Here is a 15,425-nt window from a genome sequence, read left to right on the forward strand (position 1 = left end):
TCTTCTTTTCAAGAAATTAAAGGCTCTGACAAAATTAGAGATAAAGTAATCCAAATAAGAAAACTTACAGCCTACCTTATGTTCAAAGCAATAATCAAAAATTAAATATGATATACAGGAACAAAAGACAGCCAATCGAGTACATCACACACTGTAGACTTTATTCAATGTCGTATAGAATATGACGTGGTTTAAATGTTTGCGGGCTCCCAAACAACCCCTTGTCTTAATCTGGGCGAACAGATTACAGCACAAAAGACTCTAAAAAAAAATAGCAGACCTTGACTGGTTAGATCGATACAGAGCAAAGTAACAAAAACACCAAAGAAAGAACTGATCTGTGAGTATATTCCAAGCCAATAACAACTAATAAAAAAACTAAGACAATAAGTTTTTTTTTTTTTTTTCATCAGTGAAATGAAATATTGCTACCAATATTCATCGTACTATGGTCTGTGATTTCTAGCCTTTTCAATCACATTTAATAATGTACATTTTTTCATACTAAAATGATAGAGGTTTTTCTGATATTATCGGAACATTATGGCATACAAGAAAAAAATGGTTGTAAGAGTTTAGTGGTACTGCATAATACACTTATATAACATGAGAAAACAAAACCATAATCATGTTTATTTGTTCGTTAAAATAGAAATAATGGACCTATTTCTAATTCAAATTTGTGATCTTTCATTTATTTAAATTCCACACTTTTAAATTGAGTCACTTACAATTTACCAAATAAATGAGTTTAAACTATTGTGCAGGTTAACATATTGTTTCGTGAATGTTCGAAGACTGTATGGTATCCTCTCGATATCGCTTGTTTAATTTTATAGTTGAGTTATTGTATCATGGACAGTATCATTTCTAAGTAGATGGACCCGGCCGGGGATAATTATCGTGAGAAATAATTTATGACGTCAACTTAGAGTTGCAAAACGTTAAGCAGTTAGATTGTAAAAGATAATTTTTCGGTACTCATTCTCAAATCAGTCTTAAGCATTGCTAATATCAAACTATGATAGAACTTTCATAAAATTCGGGTATTAATTGTAAATATGAGAGCGTTTAAAATGCAGTTCTCTATATAAAATTATATTTTTAAGGCACACAACTCTTTTAAAATTAATTTTTAATTCGTTCCAGACATATGATATAAAACTATGATGTATGTTTCATAAATTTCTGGCAACAATTGTACATTGTTTTCCTCTTTAGTCAATTAGTCCAATGAGTTTCTTTCATTTTTCAGAAATCGCCTTCAAACCACCTATCCATATTAAGGTGCCACAAGTATGTATTAATTTGAATCTAAACCATGACAAATGTAACCAAGGCCATGATGAATTTTAAGACTCTTAACTGAACCATGTCAATTGCTTAACCAAACCATACCAATTTCGATATTTTGGTTATCCTGCGTTAATTTCTTAAACACAACAATTTCAATTTAGGTAGTCTGTCTTACAATATAGATTCAAACATTTAATTTGCTTTTTATTTGCTCATTTGAAAAGAACTAAGGCAATCGTTTTGGGAATTAACATAACTTATCCATGACCAACTGAACCAAACTATGACAAAATTACTGTACTAAACGCTCCTTGATATGACGACCTTATAACTACCCGTGGTCATGTGTGGAATAAGGAATATAGTACAAAAAAGTACGTTGTACTTTTTATTGATATAACTCTGGTCAACGACAAACGTTTGGTATATGAAACCTGATAGAAAGATCATAATTCAGACAACATTCATTTAAACATGTTTTCATTACAATGAAAGGTATTTAAATACGTTTCAATGGAGTATTATTTCTACATCGTATAATACAATCTATCAATTTTGTATCGAAATTTTAGTCACGAATGACAAGGAGTATTCATTTGAAACAATATGTGATTAGCGGAACATTTCTAATTAATCAATGACAATAGTTGGAAAAAGCGATGCATATTGTCATTCTGTTTAAAAAATTTACATAGACGCACAAAATATCAACTGGTAAGGCTTTTTTTATATAATGAAAGACGCACAATTACTTGAAAGTTCAATTAATCAGATATAAATGTGCATTCATTTAAAAGAAGATAAAATATTCCCATCTTCATTGTATGCTGTTAACGTATTATTCTGTGATTTCGATATTATCAACGTTATATATGTTATTTAGGTAATGGGGATTTACAAAATTAGTTGACAAGTTGTAATGGTAACAGGGTCTCCATTTTAGCTAGTAGACCGTTAATTTGGTTTACTTTGTTTAAGTTTATTTTTTAATTGGTGTCTCTAATGAACTTGCCAAAATTAAACACACGAATTTAAAGCAAACAATAAAAATTGAAACGCCATAATTTCGTATCGGTAGGACCATATCTTTAAGTTAATGTTCGTTGTCGGGAAATATATTTTATGCTTTTATACCTTCCGTATATTTCCTACATTTCTATAAATAACAAATCTGCAAAAAATACAGGGTATAATTTGCCAACGAGAGTATGTTATTTTAACGTAATTGTCAATTTTCTCACCTTATTCACATATTAAAGAAGGATGGGGGATATACAATGCAGAAATTGAATTAAGTATCAAGGAATCATATAATAACAAAGAGCACAAAAGCTGAAACCGTCTGCATTCATGAGGCCAGATTGATACATCTTTAACAAGAGATAAAATATTCATATGAACTTTATTCTTGTTTTTTTCGACAACAATTGAACACAATAGTAAAAAGTAAAAAACAAAAATATCGGTCTCCGAGGAAAATTAATGGAAAGTCCCTAAGGAAATGGTAAAATCCAAAGCTTTTACACGTCACAAGAATGGATAACAACTAGCATATACTTTTTATTGCTTGGTACAGGCATTTGTTATGAACAAAATGGTGGTTAACACCTGGTTTAAATGCAAGTTTAACCTTTCACGTGTATAACTGTCGCATAAAAGTTAATTATATTGACAACGATGTGTAAGAAAAACAAACAAAAATACAGGGAGAAAATGTCAAAAATAACATTGTGTTATAATCTTAATTCCTATGAAACTAACAAATATGTCAACCAAGAAAAACAAAAAAGTCATATTCACAAAACACATTATCAAAAACAGAAGACGATATGTTTTTAGATAGCATGAAATAACCGTTTTTTACTTTAAAATTTACCGAATCTACATACATAACTTATGGTTACGATGGTGATTGCTGTTTTTTTTTTGTTTGTTTTGGGGCAACTATTCAGATGTTGATTTTGGTAATTAATACTGGTGGTTCGGGCAGCACTTAATGTTGGCGGTTGAATTTAGTAAAAGTGCTGATGGTTTAGTGTTTTGAAATATATATGTTGCTGTGTTATTGGAATATGTTGGTGATTAATGGCGTCGTGGAATGTATGTGTTAAATAGCGGCGATGTATATATCAGAATAGATTAGTGCTGTTGGTTGATGGTGTTGAAATATTGTCTTGGTGATAAATAGCTATAATTGATATCGATGATTGATGTAATAAGTTGATGGTGGTGGTTGGTGACGAGATTGGCTGTAATTAAAAGATATTGGGAATGGTCGGTTGCGAAAGGTTGTATTTTTGTTTTAAACGGTTAATATTTCAATTGGTATGATAAATGATATATTATTATAACCATTTTGTAGTTCGTAGTCATGGCGACTTCGCAGAGTTGTAGTGCATATGAACGTTACATCACAAAACAACCCTTATTCTATTTTACAGAGTGTGACGTCGGAAATGTACAAATTGCAAGTAACAACATAGTATGTCAAAGATGGATCACAATGGGATCCCCATTAACTATTACAACAAATTACCAACAGATTTTCTGAAAGCTTCTCAGAATTGTGCCAAGCACAATGAAAAATTTCAAATGTATTGTCAAAAGCACGAATCTCCCTGCTGCAGAAAGTGTAGTATAGAATGTCATAAAACATGTCAGGACATTGCCAAGCTAGATGAAGTCATTCATAACGCTAAAACTTCAAACGCCGTTTGCGAGATAGAGGAAACATTAGTTGAAGTAGCAGAGAATCTACAGAAAATTCGCCGGCATCAACAGAACAATCTATCAACTTTGAAGAAACAAAGAACGGAAATTGAAAAAGAAATAATGGAGACCAGAATTAAGATCAATAACCATCTGGACAAACTACAAGAAGATTTAATAAATCAACTTGATGCGGTCGAAGAGATAGAAAATTCCAAAATTTGTCATTTATTGTCATCACTGGAAAATAAAGAAAGAGAAACAGCTGAATACCAGACAAACATTATGAACATGAAGTAACACGCAAAAGACCGTCATATGTTCCTTTCAATGAAGCAAATAGAGGAAGACGTCTTACAAAAGGATAAACTCCTGCAGTCGCTTGTAAAGAGCATTACCTTGAAGCAAAATTCTATATCATACGAAATCAACACCTCTATTGAAAATATCATGTCCGGAATCAAAAGTTTTGGAAAAGTGCAAATTGATGCTAGATCTTGTGAGATTGTTCTGCTTAAGAAAAAGGTCAAACAAGCCCAAATGTTGGTACCCAGAGTGCGATCAAGATCCATTGAAAATATCAAACTAACGATGCACAAGACCATCAACACCCAAGAAGAAGCCATTTACGGATGCTGCATGCTAGTGGATGGTCGAATGGCATTTACCTACTACTATGAGTGGACAGTAAAAATATTCAATAGTAAAGGATTAAAAGACTTCGAAGTGAAGATGTTATGTATAGCATTGATAGTTTGTACATCAGTGAAGACAATACATTAGCTGTTACATCTGGTAATTAAAAAAAGCAGTGTATTACAATTATAGATGTAGAGTGAAAACAAATAAAGAAAACTATTCCAGTGGATTCGTTTGTATATGGCATAGCACTGAATGAAAACCGATTGATATATTCAGCTTACACCAACGGTATACGAATAATCAATCTGAATGGCGAGTCTATTCATAATATAATTGGAGATAAAATGCTAAGTGAATGTTACATGGTAACATATATGGACAAAATATATCATACAAACAGAGTATCAGATACTGTTTCATGTTTTACTTTAGAAGGTAAATTGCAATGGACATTCCAAAATGAAAACGTACTGAAGAGTCCTCATGGTGTAGAAGTAGATAATGATGGTAACCTGTAAGTAGTGGGGAACAATTCGAACAATCTGGTTATCATCACGCCTGACGGAAAACGATGCACAGAAGTACTAACTTATATAACATGAGAAAACAAAACCATAATCATGTTTATTTGTTCGTTAAAATAGAAATAATGGACCTATTTCTAATTCAAATTTGTGATCTTTCATTTATTTAAATTCCACACTTTTAAATTGAGTCACTTACAATTTACCAAATAAATGAGTTTAAACTATTGTGCAGGTTAACATATTGTTTCGTGAATGTTCGAAGACTATGGTATCCTCTCGATATCGCTTGTTTAATTTTATAGTTGAGTTATTGTATCATGGACAGTATCATTTCTAAGTAGATGGACCCTGCCGGGGATAATTATCGTGAGAAATAATTTATGACGTCAACTTAGAGTTGCAAAACGTTAAGCAGTTAGATTGTAAAAGATAATTTTTCGGTACTCATTCTCAAATCAGTCTTAAGCATTGCTAATATCAAACTATGATAGAACTTTCATAAAATTCGGGTATTAATTGTAAATATGAGAGCGTTTAAAATGCAGTTCTCTATATAAAATTATATTTTTAAGGCACACAACTCTTTTAAAATTAATTTTTAATTCGTTCCAGACATATGATATAAAACTATGATGTATGTTTCATAAATTTCTGGCAACAATTGTACATTTTTTTCCTCTTTAGTCAATTAGTCCAATGAGTTTCTTTCATTTTTCAGAAATCGCCTTCAAACCACCTATCAATATTAAGGTGCCACAAATATGTATTAATTTGAATCTAAACCATGACAAATGTAACCAAGGCCATGATGAATTTTTAGACTCTTAACTGAACCACGTCAATTGCTTAACCAAACCATACCAATTTCGATATTTTGGTTATCCTGCGTTAATTTCTTAAACACAACAATTTCAATTTAGGTAGTCTGTCTTACAATATAGATTCAAACATTTAATTTGCTTTTTATTTGCTCATTTGAAAAGAACTAAGGCAATCGTTTTGGGAATTAACATAACTTATCCATGACCAACTGAACCAAACTATAACAAAATTACTGTACTAAACGCTCCTTGATATGACGACCTTATAACTACCCGTGGTCATGTGTGGAATAAGGAATATAGTACAAAAAAGTACGTTGTACTTTTTATTGATATAACTCTGGTCAACGACAAACGTTTGGTATATGAAACCTGATAGAAAGATCATAATTCAGACAACATTCATTTAAACATGTTTTCATTACAATGAAAGGTATTTAAATACGTTTCAATGGAGTATTATTTCTACATTGTATAATACAATCTATCAATTTTGTATCGAAATTTTAGTCACGAATGACAAGGAGTATTCATTTGAAACAATATGTGATTAGCGGGACATTTCTAATTAATCAATGACAATAGTTGGGAAAAGCGATGCATATTGTCATTCTGTTTAAAAAATTTACATAGACGCACAAAATATCAACTGGTAAGGCTTTTTTGATATAATGAAAGACGCACAATTACTTGAAAGTTCAATTAATCAGATATAAATGTGCATTCATTTAAAAGAAGATAAAATATTCCGATCTTCATTGTATGCTGTTAACGTATTATTCTGTGATTTCGATATTATCAACGTTATATATGTTATTTAGGTAATGGGGATTTACAAAATTAGTTGACAGGTTGTAATGGTAACAGGGTCTCCATTTTAGCTAGTAGACCGTTAATTTGGTTTACTTTGTTTAAGTTTATTTTTTAATTGGTGTCTCTAATGAACTTGCCAAAATTAAACACACGAATTTAAAGCAAACAATAAAAATTGAAACGCCATAATTTCGTATCAGTAGGACCATATCTTTAAGTTAATGTTCGTTGTCGGGAAATATATTTTATGCTTTTATACCTTCCGTATATTTCCTACATTTCTATAAATAACAAATCTGCAAAAAATACATGGTATAATTTGCCAACGAGAGTATGTTATTTTAACGTAATTGTCAATTTTCTCACCTTATTCACATATTAAAGAAGGATGGGGGATATACAATGCAGAAATTGAATTAAGTATCAAGGAATCATATAATAACAAAGAGCACAAAAGCTGAAACCGTCTGCATTCATGAGGCCAGATTGATACATCTTTAACAAGAGATAAAATATTCATATGAACTTTATTCTTGTTTTTTTCGACAACAATTGAACACAATAGTAAAAAGTAAAAAACAAAAATATCGGTCTCCGAGGAAAATTAATGGAAAGTCCCTAAGGAAATGGTAAAATCCAAAGCTTTTACACGTCACAAGAATGGATAACAACTAGCATATACTTTTTATTGCTTGGTACAGGCATTTGTTATGAACAAAATGGTGGTTAACACCTGGTTTAAATGCAAGTTTAACCTTTCACGTGTATAACTGTCGCATAAAAGTTAATTATATTGACAACGATGTGTAAGAAAAACAAACAAAAATACAAGGAGAAAATGTCAAAAATAACATTGTGTTATAATCTTAATTCCTATGAAACTAACAAATATGTCAACCAAGAAAAACAAAAAAGTCATATTCACAAAACACATTATCAAAAACAGAAGACGATATGTTTTTAGATAGCATGAAATAACCGTTTTTTACTTTAAAATTTACCGAATCTACATACATAACTTATGGTTACGATGGTGATTGCTTTTTTTTTTTTTTTTTGTTTTGGGGCAACTATTCAGATGTTGATTTTGGTAATTAATACTGGTGGTTCGGGCAGCACTTAATGTTGGCGGTTGAATTTAGTAAAAGTGCTGATGGTTTAGTGTTTTGAAATATATATGTTGCTGTGTTATTGGAATATGTTGGTGATTAATGGCGTCGTGGAATGTATGTGTTAAATAGCGGCGATGTATATATCAGAATAGATTAGTGCTGTTGGTTGATGGTGTTTAATAAATCAACTTGATGCGGTCGAAGAGATAGAAAATTCCAAAATTTGTCATTTATTGTCATCACTGGAAAATAAAGAAAGAGAAACAGCTGAATACCAGACAAACATTATGAACATGAAGTAACACGCAAAAGACCGTCATATGTTCCTTTCAATGAAGCAAATAGAGGAAGACGTCTTACAAAAGGATAAATTCCTGCAGTCGCTTGTAAAGAGCAATACCTTGAAGCAAAATTCTATATCATACGAAATCAACACCTCTATTGAAAATATCATGTCCGGAATCAAAAGTTTTGGAAAAGTGCAAATTGATGCTAGATCTTGTGAGATTGTTCTGCTTAAGAAAAAGGTCAAACAAGCCCAAATGTTGGTACCCAGAGTGCGATCAAGATCCATTGAAAATATCAAACTAACGATGCACAAGACCATCAACACCCAAGAAGAAGCCATTTACGGATGCTGCATGCTAGTGGATGGTCGAATGGCATTTACCTACTACTATGAGTGGACAGTAAAAATATTCAATAGTAAAGGATTAAAAGACTTCGAAGTGAAGATGTTATGTATAGCATTGATAGTTTGTACATCAGTGAAGACAATACATTAGCTGTTACATCTGGTAATTAAAAAAAGCATTGTATTACAATTATAGATGTAGAGCGAAAACAAATAAAGAAAACTATTCCAGTGGATTCGTTTGTATATGGCATAGCACTGAATGAAAACCGATTGATATATTCAGCTTACACCAACGGTATACGCATAATCAATCTGAATGACGAGTCTATTCATAATATAATTGGAGATAAAATGCTAAGTGAATGTTACATGGTAACATATATGGACAAAATATATCATACAAACAGAGTATCAGATACTGTTTCATGTTTTACTTTAAAAGGTAAATTGCAATGGACATTCCAAAATGAAAACGTACTGAAGAGTCCTCATGGTGTAGAAGTAGATAATGATGGTAACCTGTAAGTAGTGGGGAACAATTCGAACAATCTGGTTATCATCACGCCTGACGGAAAACGATGCACAGAAGTACTAACTTATATAACATGAGAAAACAAAACCATAATCATGTTTATTTGTTCGTTAAAATAGAAATAATGGACCTATTTCTAATTCAAATTTGTGATCTTTCATTTATTTAAATTCCACACTTTTAAATTGAGTCACTTACAATTTACCAAATAAATGAGTTTAAACTATTGTGCAGGTTAACATATTGAATGTTCGAAGACTGTATGGTATCCTCTCGATATCGCTTGTTTAATTTTATAGTTGAGTTATTGTATCATGGACAGTATCATTTCTAAGTAGATGGACCCTGCCGGGGATAATTATCGTGAGAAATAATTTATGACGTCAACTTAGAGTTGCAAAACGTTAAGCAGTTAGATTGTAAAAGATAATTTTTCGGTACTCATTCTCAAATCAGTCTTAAGCATTGCTAATATCAAACTATGATAGAACTTTCATAAAATTCGGGTATTAATTGTAAATATGAAAGCGTTTAAAATGCAGTTCTCTATATAAAATTATATTTTTAAGGCACACAACTCTTTTAAAATTAATTTTTAATTCGATCCAGACATATGATATAAAACTATGATGTATGTTTCATAAATTTCTGGCAACAATTGTACATTTTTTTCCTCTTTAGTCAATTAGTCCAATGAGTTTCTTTCATTTTTCAGAAATCGCCTTCAAACCACCTATCAATATGTAACCAAGGCCATGATGAATTTTAAGACTCTTAACTGAACCATGTCAATTGCTTAACCAAACCATACCAATTTCGATATTTTGGTTATCCTGCGTTAATTTCTTAAACACAACAATTTCAATTTAGGTAGTCTGTCTTACAATATAGATTCAAACATTTAATTTGCTTTTTATTTGCTCATTTGAAAAGAACTAAGGCAATCGTTTTGGGAATCAACATAACTTATAACAAATATGTCAACCAAGAAAAACAAAAAAGTCATATTCACAAAACACATTATCAAAAACAGAAGACGATATATTTTTAGATTACATGAAATAACCGATTTTTACTTTAAAATTTACCGAATCTACCTACATAACTTATGGTTACGGTGGTGATTGCTGTTTTTTGTTTGTTTTGGGGCAATTATTTAGATGTTGATATTGATAATTAATTCTGGTGGTTCGGGCAGCACTTAATGTTGGTGGTTGAATTTAGTAAGAGTGCTGATGGTTTAGTGTTTTGAAATATATGTGTTGCTGTATTATTGGAATATGTTGGTGATTAATCATGGCGTTGTGGAATGTATGTGTTAAATAGCGGCGATTTATATATGAGAAAAGTGCTGTTGGTTGATGGTGTTGAATTATTGTCTTGGTGATAAATAGCTATGATTGATATCGATGATTGATGTAATAAGTTGATGGTGGTGGTTGATGACGAGAGTGGTGTAATTAAAAGATATTAGGAATGGTCAGTTGCGAAAGGTTGTATTTTTGTTTTAAACGGTTAAAATTTCAATTGGTATGATAAATGATATATTATTATAACCATTTTGTAGTTCGTAGTCATGGCGACTTCGCAGAGCTGTAGTGCATATGAACGTTACATCACAAAACAACCCTTAGTCTAGTGTACAGAATGTGACATCGGAATATGTACAAAATGCAAGTAACAACAACAAAGTGTGTCGAAGATGAATCACAGTGTGATCCACATTACCGATTACAAAAAATTACCAACAGATTTTCTGGAAGCTTCTCAGAATTGTATCAAACACATTGAAAAATTTCAAATGTATTGTCAGAAGCAAGAATCTCCCTGCTGCAGAAAGTGTATTATAGAATGTCATAAAACATGTCAGGACTTTGTCAAGCTAGATGAAGTCATTCATAATGCTTAAACTTCAAACGCCGTTTGCGAGATAGAGGAAACATTAGTTGAAGTAGCAGAAAATCTACAGAAAATTCGACGGCATCAACAAGACAATCTGTCAACTTTGAAGAAACAAAGAAAGGAAATTGAAAAAGAAATAAAAGAGACCATAATTAAGATCAATAACCATCTCGACAAACTACAAGAAGATTTAATGAATCAACTCGATGCGGTCAAAGAGATAGAAAATTCCAAAATTTGTCAGTTATTGTCATCATTAGAAAATAAAGAAAGAGAGACAGCAGAATACCAGAAAAACATTATAAACATAAAGCAAAACGCAACAGACCTTCAGATGTTCCTTTAATTGAAGCAAATGGAGGAAGACGTCTTACAAACGGATAAGTTTCTGCAGTCGCTTGTAAAGAGCAATACTTTGAAGCAAAATTCTATATCATAAGAAATCAACACCTCTATTGAGAATATCATGTCCGGAATCAAAAGCTTTGGAGAAGTGTTAATTGACGCTAAATCTTGTGAGATTGTCCTGCTTAAGAAAAAGGTCAAACAAGCCCAAATGTTGGTACCAAGAGTCCGATCTAGATCCATTGAAAACATCAAACTAACGATACACAAGACTATCAACACCCAAGAAGAAGCCATTTACGACTGTTGCATGCTAGTGGATGGTCGAATGACATTTACCTACTACTATGAGTGGACAGTTAAAATATTCAATAGTAAAGGATTAAAAGACTTTGAAGTGAAGATGCCGTGTATAGCATTTGATATTTTGTAATTTAGTGAAGACAATACATTAGCTGTTACATCTAGTAATCCAAAAAGCAGTGTATTACAATTATAGATGTTGAGCGGAAACAAATAAAGAAAACTATTCCAGTGGATTCGTTTGTATATGGTATAGCACTAAATGGAAACTGATTGATATAATTAACTACATAGTGTGCTAGTGACCTAATACTGTATATATAGGGTCAGTATTAGCTCTCGCTCTCATCCCATATGGAATTTACTGACCCTATATATACCGTATTACATCACTAGCACACTATGTAACGAATTTATCTTACCGACTATATTAGCGTGTGAAATTAAGACTAGTGATGTCTCAAATTGAGCAAGTCTTTAATACTGTTAGAACTAGGAAAATACTTCCATTGATCCTATAAAAACAGATGCCAACAATAACAACTTGTATGGTTTAGATGTGTTTTATGAATTTATTTTAATCTTAATCATTCATTTCTTAGTCTGTAAGAACCTTTAAGATTTGTTCTCAGTACCGTTTTGTTTTTATAAAGGGACGTAACACCATTACTAACCGATAATGAAATAAGCCCCACCCCCTTCTTACCTAATATGGAATATAAAGGGACGTAACTCCACTACTAACCGTGTATGAGATAAGCCCCGCCTCCCTACTAACCTAATATGAAATATACATGGTTTCCACGAGGTACGCTTTCAACCAATAATAATCCTGGAAATGTATAGGAGGTAAGATAAATTCAGCATACACCAACGGTATACGAATGATCAATCTGAATGACAAGTCTATTCTTGATATAGTTGGAGATAAAATGCCAAGTGAATGTTACACAGTAACATATATGGACAAAATATATCAGACAAACAGAGTATCAGATACTGTTTCATGTTTTACTTTAGAAGGTAAACTGCAATGGACATTCCAAAATGAAAACGTTCTGAAATATGTTCATGGTATATTATGTTGATAATGATGACAACCTTTATAAAGTGGAGAACGTTTCGAATAATTTGGTAATCATTACCACTGCCAGAAAAAAAACTTAGAGAAGTACTAACAGCAAGTGATTGTCTTGATAGGCCTACCTCGGTTCATTATAATAAACAAAAAAGCAGTTGCTAGTCGCAAACTTCAGAAACGAGGCTCATTTGTTCAGTGTTATCTAACATGTCTACGGTATTTACATTTGAACAACTCGCCTTTTGCATGTTTTGGAGCATTCTGTGCAATTCTTTTAATGACTGGATTTTGGAAACATATTTTATTTATTTTGTCAGCTACTAGAATATCATATGAAATATTTGTTTGAAACACAATAATGCATTCAAAAACATTTAATTGTAATTCTTATATTATCACATAATGCACGTGAGTTTTGCTTTGTCACAGCTACCAATGTATTAAAAAGTACTAGATAAGTCTTAAATTATGCTTAAACATTAACTGTAAATGCATGTTCATTTGTGGCATAAAGAAACAAATCGATATCGTACACAAGAGCCCCTTACCTTGAAGTAATTTCAGTAAGGTATATAAAAATATATATGTTACTTTGTCTCTATAATGAAAAAAATGAAGATTAAAAAGATGAGTCAATAACTCAATGTTCTCTAAAATATAAATATATGACTTTTTATATGACTTACAATACACACAACATGAAAACAAACTTTATAACAGGGTCATTTTCGGCTGTAACAGTATTTGATTCATTGATCGTGTAAAAAATAAACTATCACAAGCACCTAATTCTCCTAATAAAACATACTATACTTAGTACAAGAACATGCAAACGTGGCGAGATGAGACTTACATAACTCGCCAATGGAACAACAATAGGCACATGAAATTATTACATCATTGAAAATTAAGAGTGACAAAATTATTAATAACGACTGTTTAAAACAGTATGTCAGTTCATACACATATGCTTCGGCTGCCAGGTTATGTTATTAGTTATAGTTTGTTCCTGCAAAACTGAAGGCTTGTTCAACACCATTTGGTTTGATGAATTGGTGAGAGCGTATATGGGTGACATATGCCATATTTCAGTGTTGGACGTAGTCTGAGCGTTTAGTCTTATACATTATAGACCGACATCATTTGGTTCATTCATTGGTTTGGAAAAAGATATGTCAGTGAGATGTGTCGTACTCTAGCGGTCATGTTTCAGCTTGCAGGATGTAGATTATTCCTTTATAAGTATCCATGATAGGTCAACATCATTTTGGTTTGTAGATTTCATGTAAAGAGCAGATGTCAATTTGATACTACCCTGACCTAAATTTTGGTTGCAAATATAGTGTCATACTGCGGTCTTCTTCTAACTGACTATACATGATAGATCTTCAATATGCATGTGCACTGTTTTCAATAAGGTAAAGTTTGTTTCAGAGATGACACTACATTCACGATTAATATGTTATGTTATGATCTAGAGATCAAATTTGTCCCTCAATTACTTATATTGATAGGTCAGCAATATGTATATATATGTTGCAAGTACGACATTCTCATTTTACCTTTTGTATATGACCTTCACCTTACTTACAAGTCAGTCGTCAAGGTTTTCTTTTATATTTGTACATGACAAATTTTTCATAGAAATTCAAGATATTGTATGTATAACTTTAATTACATTTACATACATTGGAAAACCTGACTGTTTCTTTTCAGTACGGTTTTAAGTCTGTGATTTCATTGTTAAATTTAGAAAGTATTTTAAAGACAAACAGTTACAATGTATACACCTAACCAGCAAAGTTGACATTAGACGAAGTTGGCGATACATTTTAAGGTTAAACTGTGTTGTATAACTGGTTTGCATTCGGTTGTTTATACATCTTCTGCTTTCAATACGCTTAACTTTCCAATCTTTTTTAGATTTTAAACACGCCATTATTTTTTCTTATTATTACTTTGATTTGTACACAATATCTTTTTATAGACTAGTTATCACTTAAACAACAGGTGAAAGTTGTTATCAAATGGTAAGATATAATGAGTCAACAAAATATTTCGGTCATGTTGATTTGTAAACTTGAATATCTGGTTTTTCCCTAATCACGTTCCTTCTTATAGGTTAATTTCTTTATCGATTTTCGACAGTCTTTCAATTCTGTTATTTATTAATTTTTTGTTGTTATTTCTTGTGACCTTTTATTACTGAAACTTAAGTGACGCTAAAATTATGTTTTTGTTCCTAAAATTTTCTTCTTTTCAATAGTCAGAGAGACCGGACAGTTCTTGTTTAGCTGTTCGTTATTACTTTTTAAATTTTCTTTCAGTTTACTTTTTTTTCAAGATGATAGCAGAAAAACTTTGCATACTGAAATAATGTAATTGATGGAAAGAGATTTAGAAATGTTCAACATAATAACGTTTAAAGTTAATATGCCCCTATCGCACCTATTAGTGTTTAGTTAAACTCCCAACATGTATCAGTAAATGAATCAGTCATGTTATTGATAAATTCTGATCAACCAGGAGGGTGGTAATGAACATTTCACATTAACACAAAAATCCACCATAGAACCATGCATGCAATCTGTCACAGGCAACATCCCCCTATTTGAATGACAATTAATACAAAAATATTTGAAAATATTTCTATTTATAGACTTATAGCGTCATCTATAACTGAGGAGTATTTTACTATATTATCA

At 31.5% G+C, this 15,425-nt stretch overlaps 1 protein-coding gene across 1 annotated transcript; it reads left to right on the forward strand.

The window, feature by feature from the left end:
• The first annotated feature begins 3,789 nt into the window (after window positions 1-3,789).
• LOC139483288 (nuclease SbcCD subunit C-like) lies at window positions 3,790-4,305 on the forward strand. The gene has a single exon (XM_071267318.1). It carries the CDS (start codon window positions 3,790-3,792, stop codon window positions 4,303-4,305), a length of 516 nt encoding a protein of 171 aa, XP_071123419.1.
• The last annotated feature ends 11,120 nt before the right edge of the window (window positions 4,306-15,425 follow it).

This window comes from Mytilus edulis, chromosome 7 (genome assembly GCF_963676685.1).
Source record: "Mytilus edulis chromosome 7, xbMytEdul2.2, whole genome shotgun sequence".
Taxonomy (NCBI): Eukaryota; Metazoa; Mollusca; class Bivalvia; order Mytilida; family Mytilidae; genus Mytilus; species Mytilus edulis.